The 25332-nt window shown below is 36.1% G+C and overlaps 2 protein-coding genes across 3 annotated transcripts; one reads left to right on the top strand and one right to left on the bottom strand.

The window, feature by feature from the left end:
* Positions 1 to 585: 585 nt before the first annotated feature.
* Positions 586 to 6223, bottom strand: LOC129416710 (chymotrypsin-like protease CTRL-1). Its single transcript, XM_073872937.1, has 7 exons — positions 5746 to 6223; positions 4501 to 4601; positions 3586 to 3603; positions 3314 to 3482; positions 2955 to 3229; positions 2703 to 2845; positions 586 to 2454 (listed from the first exon to the last, which is right to left on the bottom strand). The coding sequence occupies exons 2-7, from the start codon at positions 4559 to 4561 to the stop codon at positions 2194 to 2196; spliced, it is 927 nt and encodes a 308-aa protein (XP_073729038.1). The 5' UTR covers positions 4562 to 4601; positions 5746 to 6223; the 3' UTR covers positions 586 to 2193.
* Positions 6224 to 9663: 3440 nt separating this feature from the next.
* On the top strand, positions 9664 to 24553 carry pla2g12b (phospholipase A2, group XIIB). 2 transcript variants are annotated; one of them, XM_055170530.2, is made up of 4 exons: positions 9664 to 10130; positions 15429 to 15517; positions 21869 to 22034; positions 22327 to 24553. In XM_055170530.2, the coding sequence occupies exons 1-4, from the start codon at positions 9782 to 9784 to the stop codon at positions 22443 to 22445; spliced, it is 723 nt and encodes a 240-aa protein (XP_055026505.2). In that variant the 5' UTR covers positions 9664 to 9781; the 3' UTR covers positions 22446 to 24553. The 2 variants fall into 2 exon arrangements, with proteins under 2 accessions (XP_055026505.2, XP_055026506.2); XM_055170531.2 differs by having other exon boundaries at positions 9665 to 10130; positions 15429 to 15505.
* Positions 24554 to 25332: the final 779 nt, after the last annotated feature.

The following is a 25332-nucleotide window of genomic DNA, read 5'->3' as shown; positions in this document are numbered from 1 at the left end:
AGAATAGTTTTACATTACCAATTTATTTGAATATTTTGTGGATATAATTAACACAAAACTAAACCGAAAAAGACCGCAGTAAAGTTACATTTATCTTTAAAAGACGAACCGAGCGAGCGAGCAGAATTTTTCATAATAGATACATACATGATACATATCTATGAGAGTTAGTGATAAGAGAACCCACCCATTCAGAGGAACAGTATGATTTGTCAGTTTTTCTGTCACTCAAAATGAGTTACAGCTGGACCACCAATCTCAGGACATTTCTGAATCCGAAGGGTGCAGACTGCGGAGCTCACATGCAGACTGCATACGCCATTAAGCCTGGTTTGTTTAAGTTAACTAAGTATTACATTTGCATATTACAATAATTTACCATTAACTAAGAATAAAAGTCAACTTGTTAATATTCTGAAATAAGACAGTCTTGATGACGAATGCATCCTAGATATGCGACCTCCTAGGTCCTACGTCCAAACCCAGTTCATATTAATCCTTATTGTAATTAATATTTACAAATTACAAACAAATTATACAAAGAAACACTGCTTATAGACTTAAAAGACCAAAGATTGCCCATTTAATTTACCCAAAATGAATTGTATCCACAGTTTAAACACTACATTGACGCAAGACTGGCCGAGGTGAGGCGTCGTTGTCCGGTATATATGCGCGCTGAGCGCCCGCTGATTATCTGGAGCTCCCATCTCCAAAAACTCGAAGGAAATTTTTAAATAGACGATATCTTTATGAACCTACTGCAGATTAAAAAACATACATTCTCGACTGAAATGCTTTCAAAACTTTGAATTTTGGCACAATAACAGAAATATTTCCTAAATCCGTCTGCTCAGCGCTCACGACCTGCACATCAACCTGAACTGGTTTTTAATTTAAAACAGCTGATTCGTATTACGTTGGATTTATTCAGTATTCGCTGCATGCGCAGATACACAATAAGAATAGCTAAATCCTTCACAAAAACAATAAGTTGTTTTTGTTCCAGTCATTTTTAAAGAATTTTAACACAAAAAAATTACCAAACTACATTAAATTAATTTTATTAAATAAAGTTTACATATTCAATTTCATCAAATCTACAAGCCTGCAGAAAGACTTTTTACAGTGTAGTGGTCCCCTGAAGTTGTGTCACTGGTGTTACCGTTTAACAAAAAAAGCTCTTATTTGTAAATAAAAATCACACTGATGACATCACTTGACTTCCTTCTTTCACTTTCCTGGAGATCTATGAAGAGAAGCCCATGATAAGTCCACTGTCTCTTTTCAGTTATCAGAAATCTTCTCATTTATCTCATGATTTCATATGAAGCTTTTAGTTGTGTCACTGGTGTTACTGAGTTTTTTTTTCTTTTACATTAAATCAAATCTTTCACATGTGACATGATGATAATTTTAAATGCATTGAATTCTGCTACACTTAAGAATTAAGCTTTAAAGCTGAATTTTTTTAAATAATATTGCATAAACACCTTTAATATTACTACAGAAGTACGGTAACACCAGTGACAAAAAAAGTAAAAAAAAAGTACATGCACACAAAAAAGTAAAAATCATTAAGCTGTCATTTATGTGTACTTATAAAGTCAAAGAGTAATCTAATAATGTGGTTTAAGTTTAAATGTTAGAAAAAGAAATCAATTTTAAGACATCTTGCCATACCAAAATCCTAATAAGGGCAGCAGGGTCACAAAAAAGGGATAAAATATCAATATTCTGCACACACTGTAATTACACTTGACTCTGCTGCGAGACGCGACTACATTGTAACATTTATTAGGTCTTAGTGTTATCACAAGGTGGTCAGAATGGTTAGTTTACATATTGTTCACACTAGCCAAGACAATTAGCAGATTTTTTAAAACCTTCAAAGCATTTTACAGTGCTTGCATTATAGTCACGTCCCAGTTTTATTCTTTTCTACTTAATCATTATATGGCTTTGAGTTGGTATACATAGCAAGGTTGCACAAAGATGGGTGGTATGCCAGGGCTGATTTTTTTGTCCCAGTCCAGCCCTGCCTGAATGTCTTTGGGTATTCCACTTTCGTACCAAAGTTCAGAGTAAATCCACATTGTCACCGAGAGAAAATGCAAACTTCACACAAACCAGATACCTTTTTGCTGTGATGCAACAGTCCTCCTCATTGAGCCACTTTGCGACCACAGAAGGTTAATTTAGAGGAATAATGGAAAATGTAAGAGACAAAGTAAGTAAAAAGAGGTTGAATGTGTCTCTGTTGAAGCTGGGTTCACCGGAAATGAATTCAACAAATTCAGACTCGTTGGTATGTTGTTTAATCCAGTCTTGATATTTAGACACTTTTGTGTACACAGGACAGGATCCAACACAACCTTCACCAAAACTCACAATCCCAATCTGAATCCACTGTGAGTCATTGTTCTTGCCTACTAGTGGCCCTCCAGAATCACCCTGCATAGACAAACACTTGACATTGCTGCAACTGTTTTAGGGAAACAGATCTTCAATGTATAGGATAAAATAAGTTAAATAAAAATACTTTTCTACAGCACAAATCACAAATTATGAAATAATAAAAAAATGTTAACAACCCAAATTGTTATCTATTGAATTTTTATTGCAACAACTATGTGTGCAGGCTACTTACTTCCTCCTATTAGTGTTTTGGATCAAAATGAGAAGAATGACTGATACTGTACCTCACATGCGTCGTTCCCTCGCTGATTTCCAGCACATGTCATGTTGTCTGTAATTGTAAAGTTTTCTGGACAGAAATTTCTGCAATCACTCTCATTAAACAATTGTACCTGCACCTCCTGCAGTATATTGGGAAATTGGTTTGCTGTAACATAAATCAGTGGAAAACATTATAGTTTCATTAAAATACTTTTAATAGCATTTTCTTGTAAAATGCTGCAATCATTTGTGGCGATATATAAATGTTCACTCACTTTGAGGATTTAAAAATCCCCATCCTGTGACCCAACTTCTACTACCAGCAGTTAAATTGCTGTTGGCAGAAGCCAGACAGACATGATGAACATAATTATTTAACTCCACTTCAGGGGTGAGCTGGAGCAGAGCTATGTCATTCTCTTTTGTATTTCTGTTATAGTTAGGATGTGGGACAGTTTTATTCACTTTTACTGATTGCATATTTGGATTTGGACCATGATTGGACCAGAGATATCGTCCCAATTGTACCTCCATAACTTGTATGACAACGCTGTAAACAGAGAAAAAAAATCTGTAATTACATAAAATCTATACATACATTTTTTAGTCTTGAGATGAGCTTTAAACATCATACTCATCTAAGCAGTGAGCTGCAGTCAAAACCCAATTTCTACTGATTAGAGTCCCACCACAGATATGGCCCCCATCTTGGCTTTTTCGAAGGCTAACTTGCCATGGCCAAGACCCTTCCTTCGCATCTCCCCCTCCAACAATTCTGGTTTTGTTAGGTAATAGACCACACACTAAGAATAAATCAAATGGGAAAAACCTTATTGAAATACCTCGCAAAAACAATGTGTATTATACAGTACATTTTATGATGATTTCAAGTGTACAACTTAGTACCTGATTGGCAGAGAGAGCCTGTGAAAAGACAAAGGAGGTCTTTTAGATAAAGGTACTTATTGTATTGGCATGAATTGAGCACTTACAAAATATGACTTTCCATAACTAATTTTGTTTTAGGATGGTAGATTTGCGTGAAATAAAATTCGAAAGGTTATATTTGTTAACAATTAGTTAATGCATTATCTAACATGACCTACTTCTACAGCATTTATTCATCTTAGTTCCTGTTAACTTCAGCATTTACTAATACATTTGTATTATCAAGTGTTGAAACAGTTAACATCAGTTATGAGGTAACAACATAAATAATTGTATTTACACTAACTAACATTAACAATTAACACAAGCTGAAAACTATGTTCTGCGTTGTCTGTTCATGTTAGTTAGTGCATTTAATGTTTACTAATACAACCTTAATGTAAAGTGTTTCCAGATCATTAATTAAACTGTCAGTCCAGTGAGCTTAGAAAAAATAAGAGCTATTTTTATATTTTATATATTATTTTTATTATAATTTGTATATTTTTTTTATGAAAGCATTCCCCAATAAGTGAAGCCCAAAATTCTGTGTTTGGAAAATGATACAGTTCCAGCTTATTAATGACCAATGTATCACATTTGGTAAATGTACTTTTATTTAAAAATAACTATGGTTGGGGTTAGTGTCTAAATTTGAAAATATAATGTTTAATATATTTTAGATGATGATAAACATTGAAGCTAAATAATGACTCTTTATAACTATCATTTTAGATTAAAAACATCACACACATAAGCTTTATATTTTACAACTATGAAACAAATTTAGTCTAATATGTCCAAACATGATGATATGATTTGGGAATCCCTGTATGAGTTACAATCCAGCTGGTGTGTCAGAAACGAAATATACCGTATATATTTTTATCTTACCTGCTATATTAAGAAGTATGGCTCCAGCAACATATAAACATACAGCTGTGTTAAACCTCATCTTCTATGTTTTCTGTCTGTTTTGTCCTCCAATTAAATACCTGAAGGAAGAAACACAATTTGTAACTTTATCAAGTGTGTAAAGCAATATTATTTACCCTGTTGTTGTGTATATTGTTTATTTGAATGTTAGTCTACACTCAAAATGTTGGGATATTTTTATCTCAGTGTTGGGTCAAAAAGGAACGAGCCCATGGGACTGGGTTGAAATTAACACAGAAACTGTTTATATTTGAAGCAATGAAATGGTGGGTTGAAAATAATCCAGCATTTTTTAGAGTATACATTTGTTTGTTTGCCTTTTGTCAGTTTTGTATCCTAGAAACAGAAAAACACATGCAAACATTTACAAAGCTAATTAACTGGTTAGTGCAGCCTGGATTTTGGTTTTACTTTTGGTTTTACTATTTCTTCAGAGCAGTTTTTGAAGGAGATAAAAAAAAATACAGCCAAAATTGTATTTGTGTCCACAGATTTTTTTTATTGCAATGGTTTTGAAGTTTTTTACGATCAAGCCACCAATAAAATTTGAACTTAATTTTAACCATAATAACTGTTAGCATTTGTTATAATCATGGATTTGTGGATAAATACGTTGGTTAGCATTATTTTTGGTCATGGTTGATTTAATTATGACTCAGCATCATTTGTATTTAAGAGAAAAATCACTTCATTTGATGTTAAAGTGAATAAAATAGCTTTGACATTGACATTTATTCATTAAACATAGAAAACAAATAATATTTTTACACAAGGAGTATGTATAACCAAAACTCCAATGATGTTTAAGTAAAAAAAAACTTTGGGGAAAACAAAAATTACCCAGGACAGTGGATTCTCCTTTGACACATTTAACATACTGTAAAACTGCTGCATAACGGATACTGCAGCAGCTGAGATTTGAGATTATACAGCGCAAACAAAGACAGTACAAGATGTAAAAGATGGATATAAATACTGAAGGACAGGAAGAGAGAACAGGGGGATAAACTAAAGCAGTTAACTGAGAGTTTGAAAGGAAAGCAATGATCAAGAATAACTTTGTCATTTTTCATTTAAGAAGATTTAACTGTCACAATTTACTAATATTCACACAGATTTATTTAATTATTTTACTTCCTTTTTCCTAAACTATGTGATGACAAATCCTTTAACAGAATAATAAACCCTAAAAATAAAACTCACCTGCTTTGTTGACTCTGGTTGATCTGTCGATATTTACAAGTGATACAGATTTATATCAACGTGTAGCTGGTCGGGACTAACAACATTTTAAATAACAATATGAAAACAGAGGCGGTTACACTCATTTGTAGCACTCCTGCATTTCCAAATGTCATTACAGATGAATAATATGGGGCACTGTTCAGAAACGCCCTCTGCTTTAGGAGATCTCTGCAGGGGTGGTGATTCTGTTTGATATGATCAGCCAATAAAAGCATTACTCTGTCACTGTCACGTCTACAATTTCTCAAAATAACCAAACCTGGGGTGTCAAACCTGTTTTGCATTATGAGCCAAAGAAGAGCCACACAACAGTGTTTTAAAATAACCTAACTACATAGCCTAAAACATAATAGGGTGTAGATTTGGGTAGGGAGGCTAGGGACATGTTCGTACTAATATCCAGGGAACAAGTAAGCAACCAGCAAACACATCATCTATATGTTTATATAATGTCAAGTGTTTAATTTAAATAAGAATAATGACAGAGGAATCATTTAAATGAGATAAAAACTCTTTTACAATTGCATTCTGTAAAAATAGCGCTAGGTATTAAAGGAGCGGTGAATCAAATACTCAATTTTAACTTGATAATTTGTTATATAAGAGGTCATCATACTTAAATGAACGTCCTGCAAGTTTCAGAACTGAAAACGTCCGTGCTACTGAAATATCACAGTTTTTTTAGCACCAAGCCAGTACAAAAGCCGAGTGAGGAATTCAGAGAAATATGATGTCAGAGTAGAATTGAAGCACCTCCCCGGATCCAAATACAACGGCCACTTTTTTAGCCCCGCCCACAGCTTCGCGTGACACACGTGTGGGCCAGGGGCAAAAGCAAACCATGCAGTGTCTCAACAATTAGTAAACATGTCTTTAAATATTGCCAAATGTAACCAAAATGACTTTTAAATAAATTTTTTCTGAGAGACTTTTACTTTGACGCGGTGATCTGTTATGATAGAGTAACCATGGAAACAGAGTTTTCCTTATATGGGAAGAACACAGACGCTGGATAACGGAGGCTCAGAACATAACATTAGTAATGCGTGGTTAAAGTTTGTTTTTGAAGAAGTTCCAGTTCGCGTGGGAAGTATTTGTTTACTTTGTGTACACGGATTCATTTGAAAAGAAGTCGCTGCTGGATTTGCAGAGAGACTGTGATTAAAAGCACCACTTATATTGGATCTGACGAAAATGACACAGCAGTATACACAGTAAGTAAAACATTTTACTTTATTTAAGTTACTGTGTTTCACTATTGCTTTGTTAGAAGAGATCGCTTGATATGTCCTGTTGTTGTAGTAACATCCGTGTCTAAACACATATGTTTGACTGTTTTAATTTACTAAAAACATTAAACAATTAATAAAGGTATAACACTTAACAATACAGCTGTAATATAACGATAGAAATATACAAAGTTAGTTATAAGGAAGGACTTACCAGCCGCAATTTAGATTCTGATGCCCGCTTACTGTGTTGTATACGGTAATTTAGGCAAGTTGCGTTTGAACGGTCAAACACTCAACAAAGCTTTTTTATTTTATATTACTGTGGTATGTAACATTACGTGTATCTAAGAGCAACCTCACAATCACAATAGAAATATACAAAGTTATTGATAAGAGCTTACCAGCCGCAGTTTAGATTCTGATGTTCGCTTACTGTGTTGTATACGGTAATTTAGTCACGTCGATTTTAAAGTTTTGTTTCTACTTTACTATACGTATTGTCATTTATGTGTATCATCTTTAGCACCCAGAATCTTTTGTGGTTCAAACATATATGTGTTCGGCTGCTATTTTTACACATTAATGTTTTTAAAACATTTCCCCACATGTAATGACGAGGAATGAAGCTGTCCAATCATAGCAGTGGGCGTTCAATGCGGCCCGCCCCTTCAAACGAACCATTTCTCAAGAGAGCCACTAATCCATGTTACACAATAGCGTATTACTTATTGCTTTTGATGTTTTTTAATGTAAAAACCACACAAACATCATAAGTAGACATCTGACAACAGTATAAAACAATAAAATCGACAAATTCACCGCCCCTTTAAAATTAACTGGTCAAGACAAATGTGTGACAATGCTGCACTGCCGAGTTTAAACTGGGAGTGTATGGTATTGTGACACCACAGAGTTAGTGGATGGAGTAATGTGAGTGATGATAATACTGTGTGATATTAAATGCCTGTATGCTTTACTTTACAAGAAAAACCTTGTAGCTTTGTTGTCAAATACTGCAAATAGCTGTCTATAAAGCTTACTTTCAATGCAGAATGACAATGTATTCCATTTATTACTCAATGTTTCTGTATATGTTTTGTATCATAAGCTACACATAAACTGTGTTAATGGATATCAACCAAAACATGTGCAATTTGCACTTTTGAATTGAGTGACATTGCTTTCATGGTGATAAGAAACCATCTGACTTCACATAAAAGTCTACCTTTGTGTCTTTAACTACTGTATACATAAGAAAAACTATACAATGTAAACTATACTATTGTGTAATGTGCACATATTTGTTATCATATTGTACCTTAAAAGGTACCCCGGTTATAAACACATGTATGGTTATATAGATTATCATTAGGATTGGCCGTTGTATTAACACTATAGAGGTCAACGTGATAAACAGTAGATCAGTAGATTATAAAAGGATGTGAAACAGATTTGAGAGTTATAAACGCACATAGACAGCAGGTGGTGGTTTTTGGTCAACATTTCATTCAAAATACAGCATCATGTCTTCTGTTCAGCCCTTTCACAGAGAGTCACATAAATAAAAAAATAATACAGAAAACATACCAATGAAAGAAGATCAAAATAAGATGATCTAAGAGGTAAGATTGTGTGAGTGGGAAATAAAAAATTCTCATATGAAAAACGATGGAAAATACCATAATATTCACTATAGTAAACTATTTTACAACAACGCAAAACACAATGGCGACCTCCATAGGTTATGATAAGTATTACATGTTGGGTTTCTTGAAGTAATAAAAAATGTCATGTGTTTTTATCAATGAATTTTAGTAGTTACATGCAAATATAAAGTATTAAAGCATAAAGCTATAAAGTCTTCATAGTCGGGATACATTTATAAATTATTTGCATGTAGTTACACTCTTGACCCAAACCCTGGGCCTACACAAAAAAATAGTTACAACTTAAAGTTAAAAGTTCTTTAAAGAATCATTTATTTCTTATATTTTTATAATCTGAACAAAAAAGGTTCTTCAGATTTAAATGTTTATTGTGGAAACCGTTGGGATGGGATCATGAAGCTCCTTTAGTTTTTAAAAGTGCAAACACGCATGTACACAATAAGTGCAATGTATCACAAGCTTTTCTTTCATGTAAGTACACAACAATTAAAACTAAAATAAGACCCAAAATACCATACAGTTTAATAACTGTACGAAACATGATTTATGTGCCTAGCATTACAAACTTTATCACTATTAACATTTACCTAATGCATCAGAAATCTTATCAAAGTGTTGCAATCCACTACTTTACGCAATCATTATCATCATGATACTCTTTTCACGTGACCATACTAATTCAGTCATTGACAGTGCGACCCTGTTTTTGTCAAAAATGGTTTCAGCTGAACATACTATAAACAGACTATAAACAGGATACAGTAAATTGCAAAAAAGGTTGAAACAAAAAAAAACCAAGCTGTCTTCCAGGTGTAAAGCGTGATCTGCAGATAATGAAAGCAAGAGAGAGGATTGCAAACAGGGAGTGTGACAGTGACTCACAAAGAAAACGAGAGATTGGAGGTTTACCTTTAACCTTAGCACCAATCAATGCTTTGCTGTCTGCTTGATCTAATCACAGGTCAAAGTCTCATCCACGATTCACTATCAATAGTCTCTGTTTGTGCTGCTCAGTCTTCTCACCAAAACCCTTCACCGCTATCCATCTCACCTTCTCTTGGACCCTTCAGATCTGTTGGGACCCAGCGTTGCATCATGTTGTCCCGTGTGCTGGTGCTTCTTTGGCTGTGTATCTCTACAGGCTTGGCCGCCACGCTCATCCAGGCCGCAGTGGACTCGACAGCTGATGGGTCTGTTTTACCTGAAGCTCAGGCGGATGAGACACCAAATGTGGAGTTTCAGCCAGAAGACATCCTAAAGGAAGATGCCCTCAATGGGGAGAAACCAGCAGAGACTCAAAGTGCCACTGAAGAGTCTGAGGACGATTCATACTGGGGGCTGAACTCAATCCGAGGAAGCTTCCAGTCAGTAAATAGTTATTTCGACTCAGTACTGGAGTTGATGGGAGGACGGGATGGTGTGTGTCAGTACCGCTGTAGATATGGTAAGTAAAATACTGTACCAATGTCGTGACATTTCTCAGATCAGATAATGCTGTTGAATGTGATATGACTATAAAACCAACAAGTTAATGGAAATGTTTACCAAAAAATACTATTTAGTGAGTATGGATGTCAAGAAATAAACTATAGAAGAACAATGATCTTGTGCTGTATATTCAAGAATTCAGAAGCAATAAAAAAGTTTATTGTCTAGAAAGATTTTGATATTCAATGATAACCTACCTCCAACAGATGGTGTTTTATAGTCTTTTTAGGAGCTTGACATATATAGTCACTGCGAACTGTCATTTATTTCTTGTGTGCACTTTTCTAATTCACAATACAATTTGCCACCATATTTTTGGCATAATAATTGTATGCCGTGCAGTTTTAAAATGCTGACTGAACATTTGGCAGACATTAGGCAATCAAATAGTTGTAACATTTAATCTGGTAATGCAACCATTTAAACCCCAGGTTCATCTTCTCTTGCAATGACAGAAGGGATGAACTGACCATTAGGAGCTATGGGACGGATCCTGATAGGGAGGCTTCTGCTAAAATCAAATTTAAATACAAAGTAAATTTAAAGGGAGTAAAACGTTTATCTTATTGCATGGCTTAGAATTGCTTAAGATACTAACCCTGAAGGACATGATACTGTGTGCTACCCAAAAGGTTTGTAGCAATAAAAATCTATATGAACTATAGATATTACAGTTTGACTTAGATAAATATGTGAGGATTATAGTTAAGGATTATCTGCTGTTGTTTGTGATAAGCCTGCATAGGTCAGCTGTTGTCTCATTTCACCCCTGAATAACAATGAAGATGATCTCAATACTGAATTAATGTTTAATGTCACATCTTTCAAATATATATAAAAATCCCACTTACAGTATTCATACCCTGAATGGATAAAATATTGTACACAAATATTGTGTATAAATGTTGTACAAAAATATGTTTCTGTTAAAGATATTTAGGTAACTCTAGTTGTGTTTGTAGATGTTATGCATTGTTATGTTATATGTTTGGCTAAAGTGTTAAGATCAACAGTGTCTGAATGCCAAACAATTTTAAGTAGGAGAAACTTCCATATTTTTTAACTTCCACAATAATTAGATGGGTGAATGCATTAACGTCAACAAAAGCCACACATATACCTACAATAACATGTTAACAGCACTGGTTCAGAAAATAAACAATAGATAATATTTTAAATATTAAACAACTTGATAACTAATACAAGTATAATGAGGGAAAGTTCACCAAGATGTTCCTGGTTGTGTGTAGATATGAGCAGGAGTTTTGTCGTGGATTTTCTTCTGTAGAAACCGAGATGGTTGAAATGATCTTCAAAGTATTTTATGAACGAATTGTGTCAGACAGCTTAGTACACAATATTGTGTACACCCAAGCTGATCTTTTGTCTGACCCAAACTAGTACAAACCAGTTTTCTGTAACCTTTGATTGAACTTCAGATCTGCAAAAAGTTATCTGCGTCACAGGTGGTCAAACCACAACTTCTCACCGTCTCCTTTATACACCATGAAACTCATCTGCAGCTTGGTAAACAGGAAAACTCTTCTTCTCGTTAATGGCTATGTTTACATACACAAAATGTTGTCAATCCGACTGAATTTAATACGATTGCAGGTCACGACAGTACAGTTTACATGCACCCTAAACATTGCAATCTGATTAAAATTTTGGTTTACCTGTACATTCTATATAATCCATATGAAACATCTGCACAAGCACATAGCCAGGGTTACCATATTTGCACATAAAAACCAGCCCAATGGACATTCAAAACTAACCTAAACGCATCCAAAGACTATTCAGAGTCCAAATGCTAGTGATGGGGACGAGACCGCCTATGCCGAGTCCTAGTCTAGACTGAGTCTTTGAACGGTCGAGACCAAGTCGAGACTGAGTCTGATGGTTTTCAAATAGAATCGAGTCCAAGTCAAGACCAAGTGTTTAAGGAAGCAAGTCCGAGACAACTCCGAGAAAGCAGAAATTGGTCTCCAGTCTGAGACCGGACTCGAGTAGTAAATAACTAATGAACAAAATCCTTTAATCTTTACCTCATAGAAAAAAATCAACTCACGAAAACAGTTACCCAGAAGTATCCCAAATCTGAACTAAAAAAAAAACAGAGGACTTGGCTTTATCTCTTTATAAATGTACAAAGTCAAAGTTGAGTTGGAGAAATTTGTTCCTAAAAAGTTTTTAGATATAGGCAATAAAAACACACTTTTTGAAAGGCACAACGCTATTTTATTGCTTCATGTGATGTTATTAAACCCTGCAAAATGTACAGCACATGACCCCATTACTTTAATAATGCGTGTTGCATTGCCTTATTATTGCATGTTTCTGTGACGAGAATCATGTGATATGTAAATAAGATTTAAATATAAGACATGAACTATAAGCACCAATGTTCTTGTGCACAAGGTATTTTTGCATCAGATTGAGAAAATACGACACATCCTGTGCATGTTAACAACTTTATACATTTTTTTTACATTAAACCAATAAAAGTATCATTAGGTAGTATAATAAAACACATTATATAAAACACATTATACTCCCATAGTTTTAACAAGATCCCTTGTTATTTTAGAATTCAGTGTACATTGTTTTGGTATCTGTCACAATATTAAGTCTGCAAGAAAGGTGATACAGTATACAGTAAATGCTTGATTCTGATTGGCCAGTCGCGGCATTTACTGGTTTGTTATTCCGAGATAACAACAGAAAAAGTTTAATATTACACAATTTTTTCACTTTTAATAACATATATGACATTATATTTACAAATGGTTCAACCTAATAGTGTGTTTGTGACATTTGAATGTCTTGTCTAAACTTGAAACAGAAAGCAAACAGGTTTTCCTCATTGTTTACAAATGAGCAAATAAAATATTTAAATTCAATAATTAATGCTCCTTACCTTACGTATGAGGCAAAAAGCCGCTTAATAAGCGGTATAATGTACCGACAGCCCATTGTTATTGCAAAATAAGCTTCTTTAGTGTGATACAAGACACTGTCTATGCTTATTTCTGCGATAACAGCCTGACGTTATAAAGACCATCAGTATCACATGAAAAGTACAAGCAGGTGTGCTGGAGCAGGATTGGAAATAAACTTTACAGGACAATGTGTCCCAGGAGCAGGCCCAAAAAAGAAAATTAGCTCATTTTTCACTCACCCTTAAGCCATTAGGTGTATGTGACTCTTCTTTCAGCCAAACACAGAGTTATATTAAGGACCAGCTATTTTCCAATTCACAAGTTTACATTTCCTTTGGTGTGTATTAGTACATGTTAACAATATGCAAAAGGTACAAACCCCAAAGTAAACAATGATGCGAGTTATCGTTTCCAATATAAATCTCTTTTCTTGGATTACAACAAACACACGGATTGTAGGCAACAGTTTACTTCCCGTGCCTGTTGACGTGTCATTATCATAATTCCTTCTGCTTGGATTTACAGCCTGTAAATATTCTATAGCACTATTCGGACGGGATTAGTTTAACAAACGACGTTTGAGTTTCAACATGTCCCCCAGAACGTCTGTGATTTTATGTACCGATTCGGACGGGATTAAAATTCTCAGGCTATTCTAGAGATGGGAGTGTCTGTTTCATGCATTTGGGCGTTGCAGAAGAGCACGTGCTCTGGATACGCATGTCTAATATTTTGCTTTAAATGTAAAATTATTACAGAACATGTAATGTATTAATTTAATTTTAACAAATCAAAATAAATATACAAATCCTACTAAAGTAACGTTAGCCTACGTGTTTTATATAACTGGCTGCCTATAATAAACCCAAAGAAATCATTATTTCTTCAATTCATTATCTTTATTAATTAACATTACCAAATTAAACAAGTTTAAACGGAGTTTCTTACCTTATAACTTTATTGATATTACAGTGGCCAGTCTTAACAGTGTTTGTTCGTCTTGTTTTAATTCTTTTATTTCACCAAATATTGGAAAAAACATCCATATCTGCAAGGAATGGGACTCGAGAAATACAATATAAGCGCGTTAGTAAGACTTTACAGCAGATCACATTGGCCAAAACATGAAATGAATCGCGTTTTCAAAAGAAATTGCGGGCAAACACAGACATTTGCATCCGGACGGGATTAAATTTCTTAGAGGACCTCTTCAGCGAAAAACAGTAGGTAAATTGCTCTGGAATTCTTACGGAGGTCTTCAGAGAAAAACACAGACATGGCCGAGGATGGGATTAAAAACACAGAGGACCTCTGAAAAGCAAGATCCCCCTGTAAAACTAATCCCGTCCGAATAGGGCTTATGTTTACTATGGATTAAACCATGATTTAAACACAAGTTTTGAGCAATGCAGAGTAGCGCTTGTTGTTTGTCGTTTCTACATTCACAAATACAGACATGGTTTTAATGTTTTAGTATCCTTACTTTATCAATCTGTTATGTTCTGCTCAAGCCACGCTGGTAAAGTTGATCGATCAGCTTGGTAATCTGCATTTTCTAGATCAGATTTGGCTCGTATATATACGATATTAACTCCTGTCAGCATTGAATTGTGAGCGAATCTTTCAAACATGGTAAGGAGCGCTTTCCAGAGGTATTCAGGCCAACCACAACATATTGGTTAGCTGGCCAATCAGAGGACACTGCGCTTTTCAGGACAATGAGCTTTGTACAGATTCATATGTGGAAAATAATGTCTTTTTTAACAATAAACCACGCGAACACATTGTACCAAATACACACAATAACTTTGTTTTTAGCAATGTAATTGGTGCTCTTTAAAAAATATCTTGTCTTTTAATGTTTATAATGGCACTGGATACTGCCTCATTTTAAAAGCTCCACATAGCGTATACATTCATCAAAAACGAATCCACACAGATAAATTAAATGATAAGGCAAAGCAATGGGATTATTTAGTAAGAAAACATATTTATTTCAAACTTTATAATGGTAGGCTGACCTCCCAGTGGCAATGAAAAGGAAAATGTTATAATAAAATGTATTATACACCTCCTTTAACTTTTCTCTGTACATTGTCATGGTCAAAAATGCTCCCTATAGCTTTCACTGGGGCTGTATCCTTTTTAAAAAAGTGCACATTTGGACCTAAAGGGTTTCAAAGTTCCTCAAAGGCACCAGAGAGTGCATATCTTGGTGCCAAATGTCCACGGTACAGTGTATATGGACATTTTTTAGGTACTGAAATGTGATTTGTATATGAAATTAATTCTTAATATTTGTTTATTTCCAGGTAAAGCTCCTCAGCCTCGTCCTGGCTACCAGATGCCTGAACCCGACGGCTGTAGCACCTCGCTGCTTGGCTTCCAGGTACCAAACAGTGTATGTGTCTGTTTATCTCTACTAACATAAATCAATAACTAGTTAACCTCTGAAGCTTGGATTAGATTCACCTTAGTGCATGTTTTTGTGCGTGAATATCTGCTGAAGTGTGGCTTACTCAAAAACTAACATTCGTTATCATTCACTCAGCTTTTCTTGCCTGAATGGATCACTAAATGAGATCTTTATATTAACAGTATGTATTGTAGTTTGATAAATGGTCACTCTATAGTGCCTGTTTAAATCTCTAAGCATCATAAAATTTAATTACATTCAAGCATAATTTCAATGTGCGTCAATCTTAAATTTGCTTTGCATGAAAATCACCCAGCACTTTAAGTATTCAGTCACTGATAATCCTTGAATCCTTTTCAAATGTGCATATATTCACTTTAGAATAACAGTGACAATGTGTTTTCATGTGAAATTATTTTCACCTATCCCAGTTTATTGCATTGACTTTGTAAATGTGTCTTTGTGACACTATTGAACTTTTTGACCTTACTTTGACTTCACTTTCTAGCCCAACCATTAGTGTGTGTTTGAGCCGGTGGCGATGTGTGTAATGAGCTGTTTAATACTGTAAGTATGATATATTAAAGGGGGAAAAATCCCTTTAACATCCGCTGAAATTGGGTCCGACATTTAAACACTTGCCATAAGACACAAGCAATAATCCATTTACAAGGTGGGTGAGTTTTGCAATTCAGTTTGGTGCCTCTGGAGTCACAGAAATGACACTTTCAATGGCTTCAGAAGACTTTTAATATAGTAACAATCATATACGTAAGCTAGTTTAATGATAGGTTTATTGTGTTTGGTTCATTATTAGAGCTTGATAGCCCTTAGCCACCTCCAGTTTCATTGCATAAATTCAAGCCCTTTAAACATACTGCCTAACATCTATCTATCTTATGCTCTACTGAGGAAAATATACACAATAGATTCATCACAAGGTTAAGAAAAGATAGCAGTTTACTTTGACATAAGTAAATAAACAGGTTTTTAATCAACTGAGTAAAGCAGGGACCCAGCTTACAGAGATGCAAGGAATTAGTTTTAGTGCTGTGTCAAATAGCTGGTAAGAAATGGATACCTTAGAAACATATCATGGTGGATTGTATGCAATATTCAGTGGCTTTTGGGTTCAGAGGACCGAAACACAATGAGAGAAGTTACAGCTTGTGTGGTCAGGTCGCTTTATTGCTGCTGGATGATGGAAATTTAGTTTGCAGTCAGACCGCAAAAAGCTTTTCAGTATATGCACAACCCATTTAAAACCATAGGAAGTTCTTTATGTGGATGAAGTTTACTCTCATTGCAGCAAGAGTCTCTATATGCCCATAAAATTGTCATGATTTACAGAAGCTGAGCCCAGATGCAGATAGCAGATGAAACACTAAGACTTTTGTTAAACAAAACAAGGGAAAATAAAACACAGGGGGTGAAACTACACACAACAGCAAACCAAACTCAAAACAGATAAAGCAAACCTTGACAATGAACTTGACTAATACTTCACTACAGATGCAAGACTTTACACTTCACACATGAAGTACCAAACGAGTCCTGCCTCAAGACTAATAATAAAACAAGCAAGGCAAAACAGAGTTCACAAAAGGAGACGAGACAGAGACCATGACAGGGGGCCCTGCGGCTGGCAGTGGAGAAGAGACAGAGACCATGACAAGGTGCACTGTGGCCGGCAGCGGAGACGAGGCAGGGACCATGACAGGGAGCGCTGTGGCTGGCAGCAGAGATGGGACAGGGACCATGACAGGGAGCGCTGCGGCCGGCAGCAAAGACGAGGCAGGGACCATGACAGGAAGCGCTTCGGCCGGCAGCGGAGACAAGGCAGGGACCATGACAGGGGGTGCTGCGACCGGCAGCGAAGACGAGACAGGGACCATGACAGGGAGCGCTGTGGCCAGCAGCGGAGACGAGACAGGGACCATGACAGGGGGCACTGGGGCCAGCAGCGGAGACGAGACAGGGGCCATGACAGGGGGCGCTGCAGCCAGAAGTGGAGACGAGACAGGGAGCGCTGCAGCGGCCTGTGGGTTAGGTGTTGCAGGTCCCTTCTTCCTAGGCCGAGTCTCAGGGCTTGTGACCGGTAGGGGGGATTCAGGGGCGGCTGTCGCTGGGTCCGAAAGGACCATCACAGGCAAGGCTGGCTCTGATGAGGAGGTGTCCGAGGGGACTCCCAGGACACTCTTCTCCCTCTTTTGCCCCGAGGCTGACATCTGCTGCAAGGGTCTTGGAAGTCGAGATAGGGGGAGCAGGACCCTCAAGTGTCGCGATGGCAGGATGCAATCCTCTGGGATCACCGGCAGTGGGGCAGGTGGTAAAGCCATGGTGGGATCCCTGGGCTCCTCCCGAAACAGATGATCCACCAGCCTTAGAAACGAGCAGCGGATCAGCCCCTCCCGTTCAGGTAGAGACGGAGGGATGTTGAGACCCGCGAAGAGGTAGGAGTTTAGGAGGATCTCAGGCAAGAAAAACATCCTCGCCTCCAGGGACTAGGCATACTCCCTCAGGGACAGGGGGTCATGACAGGGGGTTCTGTCAGGATCATGACAGGCCCATGTTTTATGTGAAAGCACCGGCTTTGTTAATTCAAGCCATGTGCTTTCTATCTCGTCTCCTGACCCCACCCCATCGTCTCCTCGTTAATCATTCTATTATTGTTTCATTCATGTGTCACCTGTTCCCCTCTTGATTTGCTCCTTTATTTAATGCCTTTGTGTTTGCTGTCCTGTGCTGGTTCGTTTGGTAAAGTTCATGTGTGAAGTGTAAAGTCTTGCATCTGTAGTGAAGTATTAGTCAAGTTCATTGTCAAGGTTTGCTTTATCTGTTTTGAGTTTGGTTTGCTGTTGTGTGTAGTTTCACCCCCTTGTGGGTTTTATTTTGCCTTATTTTGTTTTAATAAAAGTCTTCACATGCTGTCTGCATCTGGGTTCAGTTTCTGTAATTCATGACAAAAATATTCCCAGCATATAAACCCACATGCCAACAAACTCAATGGGTGCATCCCAATTCAGGGTCTAAATCCTTCTAAGGCCACAGACTTTAAAGGCGAGGCTCGGTCTTTGAAGGATGCAGCTTCTGAAGTCCACAAAGTTAACTGAAATGAGATGGTCTAGCCTGCAGAGAGAGGGTTGTGTCACTTACTGTTCCCGTCCTCTGCGGCTGTCAGCGGGACACAATAGCAGAGACGTTTCAGCCAAATATTTGTTATTTTCTTTCAGAGAATATGATGTGTTGATGCAGAATAAACTACCCAACAGTATATCAAATTTACCAACCTTAGAAATATACAAAAGTAAAATGCATCACGCATAATAAAAGACTTTAAAAAAATGTATTTATAGATTCCTTTTCAAATCATCCATCATCAATTGCATTTTATTTTTCAATTTGTCAGGAAAGATGCATTATCACCTTGAAACTGAAAATGAAATAGTTTAATTTAATGTTTTAATTTTTTAATTAGCATTTAATTGTCAAATTTAAGACATATTTTGGAAGTTTTTATTTATTTTTATTGTAGGATTTAATTAATTAGTTTAAACTTGGCTAAAAAACCTTCCATAGATGCCAAAAGTTCTTTCAATGAAGAATTAATCACTGGATTTTAGGGTTGTAACGATATGTCACGATATACACTATAATACCTGTCTGATATTGATTCTGGATCGCGTTGATGTTATGCACAACTCTTTCATATACGGCTATTTGATCAAGTCCTTATAGACAAGTTTCCCGGGTGAAATATGTGGGCCGCCATTAGCCTTTCACTCTGCCAACGACTTCCGGTTAGCATCTTTTACTATCTTTAGTTAGCGTGCAGAAAAAGTAAACTATGGTGTTACACGCCGACACGGCTCCGGGACATATTGTGCTGTTCGTGGTTGCAACAACTTGTTGCAAAAACAAACTCGCTAACCGGAAGTGCTTTGCAGAGTGAAAGGCTAATGGCGGCCCGCCCGGGAAACTTATAAATCTAAAATCACATTTGAGTCGTTATTATCATGAAAATACCTGTAAATGTTTGAAGAACAGCAATATAAGTATGTTTTTACATTTCTTGGAGCTGCATGTGTAATGGTTCTTCTTTCGCAGTGCATATTGAATTTTTGCACAAGAGCGCCATCTGGCTTTTGGATGTAGCGGCATTTCACCATAATTAATTGAGAAGCATAGCAAGCAGAATCGCAAGATGTATCGCATTACACACCTACTGGATTTGCTTCATCTGATTTTTTCCATCTGACCTAAGCCCAATTCAGCCAGTAATTGTTTCTCATGTCTGTTAAAAAATATTTGCATGCCTCCTCAGTGATAAAACTCATACATTCAGATGGAGATAAATTTGCGGTAGATGTGTGAGTTTATAATTCTTAACACTTGAAAATGCGCTGTGGAAGTTTACCGGAAGTTACGTTTGTTCCACAAAAGCCGTATGTTTATGTTGTTACTGCTGAAACGTCTATATTTTAAATGACATCCTGAAGCAATTCCCAAATCTAACCCCAAACCCAAGTGATAATGGTATAAAAAATGGAATATTTTGAAAAACCAATACATAAAACGTCATGAAAATATTCGCTGTATTAAAGGCTCTCTAAGCAAATAATGTGCGACGTCACTTCCTGTTGATGTTTGAACTGTTTTCAAACAAACGGAGCGTAGCTAACTCTCCCGTCCATGCTTTCATGAACGCGCCCAACCCCCACCCCCAAATCCTTCTTGTTGTTTATTGGCTGGAACACTTTGTTATGTTTTGTTGTGCTAGGTTTGGCCACTATGTTGATATTGCCGTTTGTGGAGCCTGAGCTGTCTACAGAGATCGCGCTTTTTTACACTTTGATCAGCAGACAGGCAGCAAGCAGATAGTGAGGAGATGTTTGCTGTATGTAACAAAAAATGTTTTATGGTCTAAAACGCGTCAATTCGCTTAGAGCGCCTTTAAGTGAACAGGAAGTACTGACGTATCATATGCACGCAAAATTGGAATTTGGAATATGTACAGTATTGCACGACTTGTGTTTTTTTTTAACATTTTGTGTACAAGTATTTTGTCCTATGCTTTTCTGTTTGCATCTTAATAAAGAGAGTGAATAATAAATATGGATGGGCGTTAAAACTAATTTTTAAACAACAAAGCGGGTATAGGGATATAAATAAATTTTGGATAAACCCCTTTCTTTACATGTCTGTCAATTCTATGTGAAAGTGGGCAATTTTTGTACTTTTTAATTTACTTATTGTTGTATGGCTGTACAGCACTTTGGTTCAACTGCCCGTTGTTGGAAATGTGCTCTATAAATAAATGAAATGAATGAATGAATGAAATGATTCATGACCAGAATAAGTTGCAATGTGGCCCAGATTTCAGTCAAAAGTGGTCTGGCTGAGTGAGACTAGTATTGCACAGACCAGAAAAACGTACAAATGAAGAGGTTAGTAAAGATCCCGAAAAGAGGATGAACATTTAATAGGTTCCCGTTAAGCCGATTTAGACGCAAAAAACCTCTGATGGCGTCCGGCCAAGCAGCTGATGGGAGTGCTGTCAGAATAAAGGAAGTTAAATGAGTCAATTAAGTTTCACACAAAGACTCAAAGATAGTCCTGTGTGCAATTTAGGCCCCGAAATAAATTCTGCGTTTAAGTTGCCCACTCAGAAAGCACTTAATAAAGCCTGTACATCTATATCCTCAGTAATATTGGCTAGAAATGTAATTGTCCCATGTTTCACCTTGAACAAATTACGATCAGACTCTAACCTCTATTATTGTGATCCATAAATAACTGATGCTCTCCATAATAGAGACATTTATTAGCCAAATGTAATAAATCATTTTAATAAATGATTACTTCCCACACGGATCAGATGCTGACAGAGAAAATTACCAACATTAGCGGGCGTCACCAAGTCTGTAAAGAAAAACATGCAAGTGAATTCACTCTTGCAGGTCTTTATTTTGTTTAGATTAAATATGTTTCTGATGGCTATAGCTTATCATACATAGAGTTAATGAAGCTAGAATGAGTTTTTAGTGTTTCCTGGGATATCATTGCATTATTCTGTATACATGTTTGTCAGTACACTGTCAGAAAAAATGCTCCCAAGCATTATTAACCCTATTAAAAGGTCCTAATATAAAACTTTGATATACTAATATGACCACTTTAAGTGTACTTTTTGAAAGGGTACCGCCCCAGGGACTATTCTTTTATAATATTTTCAGTTCAGTGCCTCTGCGGAGAAACCTGTACACCATGCTATGCTGTAATTCAGACAGTTTGACTTTGGATGTTAATGTTGTGTTTTGTGTTGTTTCTCTGCAGTTTGATGTGGGTGTTCCAGCCATGACTAAGTGCTGTAACCAGTTAGACATTTGCTACGACACCTGCGGTTCGAACAAGTACCGCTGTGACACAAAGTTTCGCTGGTGCCTTCACAGCATCTGTGGTGATCTCAAGAAGAGTCTGGGCTTAGTTGCAAAGGTTCAAGGTGTGAAATGCTCTCATACTAACATTTAACTTACACCTCAGCCGTGTTCAAAAACCCAGCGAGCTGCATATGTTATGAAACATTTAGTACATGCCCTCAGCCAAATTATGCAAGTTAGCATCACATTTTGTTCCACAAAAGGAAATTTCCCATCCCATAATGCACAGCAGCTCGCTACTGACTTAAAGAGGTTGTGGCCTAATTGTTTATTGTGGCTAAAAGATAAAACAAACTCAAACGCACAATATGAGATGCTAACAGATTTGTACAAAATTCCTTTTTTTGTCAACAGCATGCGAGACCTTTGCTGACACCATGTATAACACAGTGTGGACTTTGGGCTGCAGACCCTTCATGAACAGCCAGAGGGCAGCGTGCTATTGTGAAGGAGAAGAGAAAGATGAGCTGTAGACATTTGCACATCATCTTTAACACCTGTGAACACTCTTCATGTGTTTACAACACTGACTCCATGGCAGAGATCAGCAGTGTTCAAATTGAGGGGGGGCTGGGGTGGTCCTGGACCTCCTATAAGCCTTGAGGGAAACCCTATAAGCACAGAAATATAAATGGGGGGCTGGTTTTTATTAAAATTAAAATACTACATGAAAAATTCTGGTGTTGAGGTGCCACAAAGTGATACTGTCCATTATTTGTCCCAATTTCGCAATAAACTAATCCAAACGATTTCACACTAATTTGAGAGGTAAAAATGGTTAGGGTAATTTGAGGTTTCTTTGATAAAACATTGATCCAGGACCAATAAAAATGTTGATCCAGGATCCTTGACCTGGGGCATGAGGCTTGATTTGGGGACCCCCATAGTCTTTAACAATTGGAACACTGGGGATCGGTAAATTTCACAAAAACACTTCCAGTTCACATTTAAATATATAAAATATATTGATTACAAGCCAAAATACACTCACCTAAAGGATTATTAGGAACACCATACTAATACTGTGTTTGACCCCCTTTCGCCCTCAAAACTGCCTTAATTCTACATGGCTTTGATTCAACAAGCTGCTGAAAGCATTCTTTAGAAATGTTGGCCCATATTGATAGGATAGCGTCTTGCAGTTGATGGAGATTTGTGGGATGCACATACAGGGCACGAAGCTCTCGTTCCACCACATCCCAAAGATTCTCTATTGGTTTGAGATCTGGTGAGATCTTAGTACAGTGAATTCATTGTCCATTGTCCATGTTCAAGAAACCAATTTGAAATGATTCAAGCTTTGTGACATGGTGCATTATTCTGCTGGAAGTAGTCATCAGAGTATGGGTACATGGTGGTCATAAAGGGATGGACATGGTCAGTAACAATGCTCAGGTAGGCCGTGCCATTTAAACAATCCCCAATTGGCACTAAGAGCCTAAAGTGTACCAAGAAAACATCCCCCACACCATAACACTATTGCATTAATGAGAAATTGAACAGGTGTTCCTAATAATCCTTTAGGTGAGGGTATTTTTCACCCCAGTTTGCATTATGATTGTCATTTGATTTTTATTACTGATGGGGTTATAATATTAAAATGGAGTTTTCGTGTTTTTTTTTTAAGAAATCGCATGAAGTAGAATTTAAATAATATTTCAGTATTTTTTTAAATTGAGAATTCGAGTGGAGGTGTCACATACTGTAAACTATTTTTTTTACTTTTTATGGCAGGGACCCTCACATATGATGAAACTTTAGCGAGGAACCCCTTTCCTTAAATATATATCCATATATTTTACAAATAAACATTTAAACTGTGATAGATAAATAGTTATTGTGATATTATAAAGAAAGCAAATTGTTTACAAACTTAAATAAGTGGCTACACATAGTCTTCACAATTTGTCGTTTTTCTCTTGAAATTTTTTTGGGGGGCCCTATTCGAAAACCCCTGACATAAACAATGCCTCAATGCAATGAAATCTGTTTTTATTTTCATTTCCAAAATACAGTATATACTATTTTCTTTGGTTTGATTTTATGTGAAATGTGATATTGGGTGAGATTCACCCACTAATGTGTGGACTAGTGCTGATGGATCAGTTTAAGTAAAACAAAGGAATTTGATATGTTTGGATGAAAGTGCATATTTGTAGCTACTTTATCACTGTGTGCCGTTTCTTCCTATGCGAGGATAAAATACCCAGTCCAAGTTACATGAACATGGGTACAAAGCTGACATCATTACAGTAAAACATCCAGTGAATAGATGCTGTCGGCATGACTTTTGCTGTAAGTTAAATTGTCTGTTTTCTTTTTTGTTGAAGATTATAAGTTTCTTCAACCCATAAGGGTAGGATAGTGATATTTATAAACAAAACACATGGATGTTCAGGAAACAATATGCTGTAAAATAAAACTCATCTGAGCCAAATGCTTATTTTTATTTTGAATTTTATTTAAACTCAAATTCATATTTAATCTGTCTGAACCTTAGCAATGCAAAGGATGTTTATTACACTGTGAAAGACAATAAAATGACATGATGCCTGTGACAAATAAAACTATTGTATTACTGGCCGTGTCAATTATTTGTTTTCTTTAGTAATACAGTGCTGAACATAATGATACATATTACATATTTAAAATAAAGCTTTGATAAGACTGTAATAATTTCTGGTTCAAAGCTTTAATGAAATCTTCTATTTAATTGTGAAAGCTTGAGATTCAAGGTTCTGTGTTTACATTAACAGATGTTTTACTGCACACAACACATCACTCAGATTATCAGGATGACTTCAAACTGGTTTATTATGGAGGACCACAAGAGTCATGCAAAACGTAATAAAGAACTTCAATATTTAATAACTACCTGGACAATGAAAAATAGCAATTAATAGATTTGTTTAAAATTTCATTAATTCATCTATAAATATATAAATAAATAGACAAAGTAAAAAATCACCATGCAATTCCACTAGGCAACAAAAAGTGACATTATAAAAAAACATAGAAATTAAATATTAATCCATTAATAAGAAGAATTTATAAATGCATCACGGAAAAGCTAAAACGAAAAGCAAATCAAATAGCGAAAAGAATAAGGAGAACCATCGGAAAATGAAAACAGAAATGTTAAACGGAAATGCCCTTTTAAATGCCTAATTTAAACCTGTATTTGTATTTCAATTTATAAATCCAGTTATTTATTTCTCTTTTTAAATCGCTTTTTGAAATACATTTTGAAATTCCATTATTTAATTAAGAATTTATAAATACAATATTTAAAATGATGAACTTATTGAGTGTTTTATGTTGTTTTTGTAAATTGTTATATTACTTTGAATTACTACGTTA

Source organism: Misgurnus anguillicaudatus, chromosome 11 (assembly GCF_027580225.2).
Source record: "Misgurnus anguillicaudatus chromosome 11, ASM2758022v2, whole genome shotgun sequence".
Taxonomy (NCBI): Eukaryota; Metazoa; Chordata; class Actinopteri; order Cypriniformes; family Cobitidae; genus Misgurnus; species Misgurnus anguillicaudatus.
The sequence above is the reverse complement of the archived record's forward strand: the minus strand, read 5'-3'. Positions and strand labels throughout refer to the sequence as shown.

Excerpts from the sequence above, each read along its gene's own strand:
- LOC129416710 (XM_073872937.1), bottom strand. The coding sequence starts at position 4,561 with ATGAGGTTTAACACAGCTGTATGTTTATATGTTGCTGGAGCCATACTT. Across the intron at positions 3,230-3,313 it reads GCAGCTCACTGCTTAGATGA|CGTTGTCATACAAGTTATGG; the intron begins GTATGATGTTTA and ends CTCTGTTTACAG. Across the intron at positions 2,846-2,954 it reads GGGATTTTTAAATCCTCAAA|CAAACCAATTTCCCAATATA; the intron begins GTGAGTGAACAT and ends TTTATGTTACAG.
- pla2g12b (XM_055170530.2), top strand. The coding sequence starts at position 9,782 with ATGTTGTCCCGTGTGCTGGTGCTTCTTTGGCTGTGTATCTCTACAGGC. Across the intron at positions 10,131-15,428 it reads TCAGTACCGCTGTAGATATG|GTAAAGCTCCTCAGCCTCGT; the intron begins GTAAGTAAAATA and ends GTTTATTTCCAG. Across the intron at positions 22,035-22,326 it reads CTTAGTTGCAAAGGTTCAAG|CATGCGAGACCTTTGCTGAC; the intron begins GTGTGAAATGCT and ends TTTTGTCAACAG.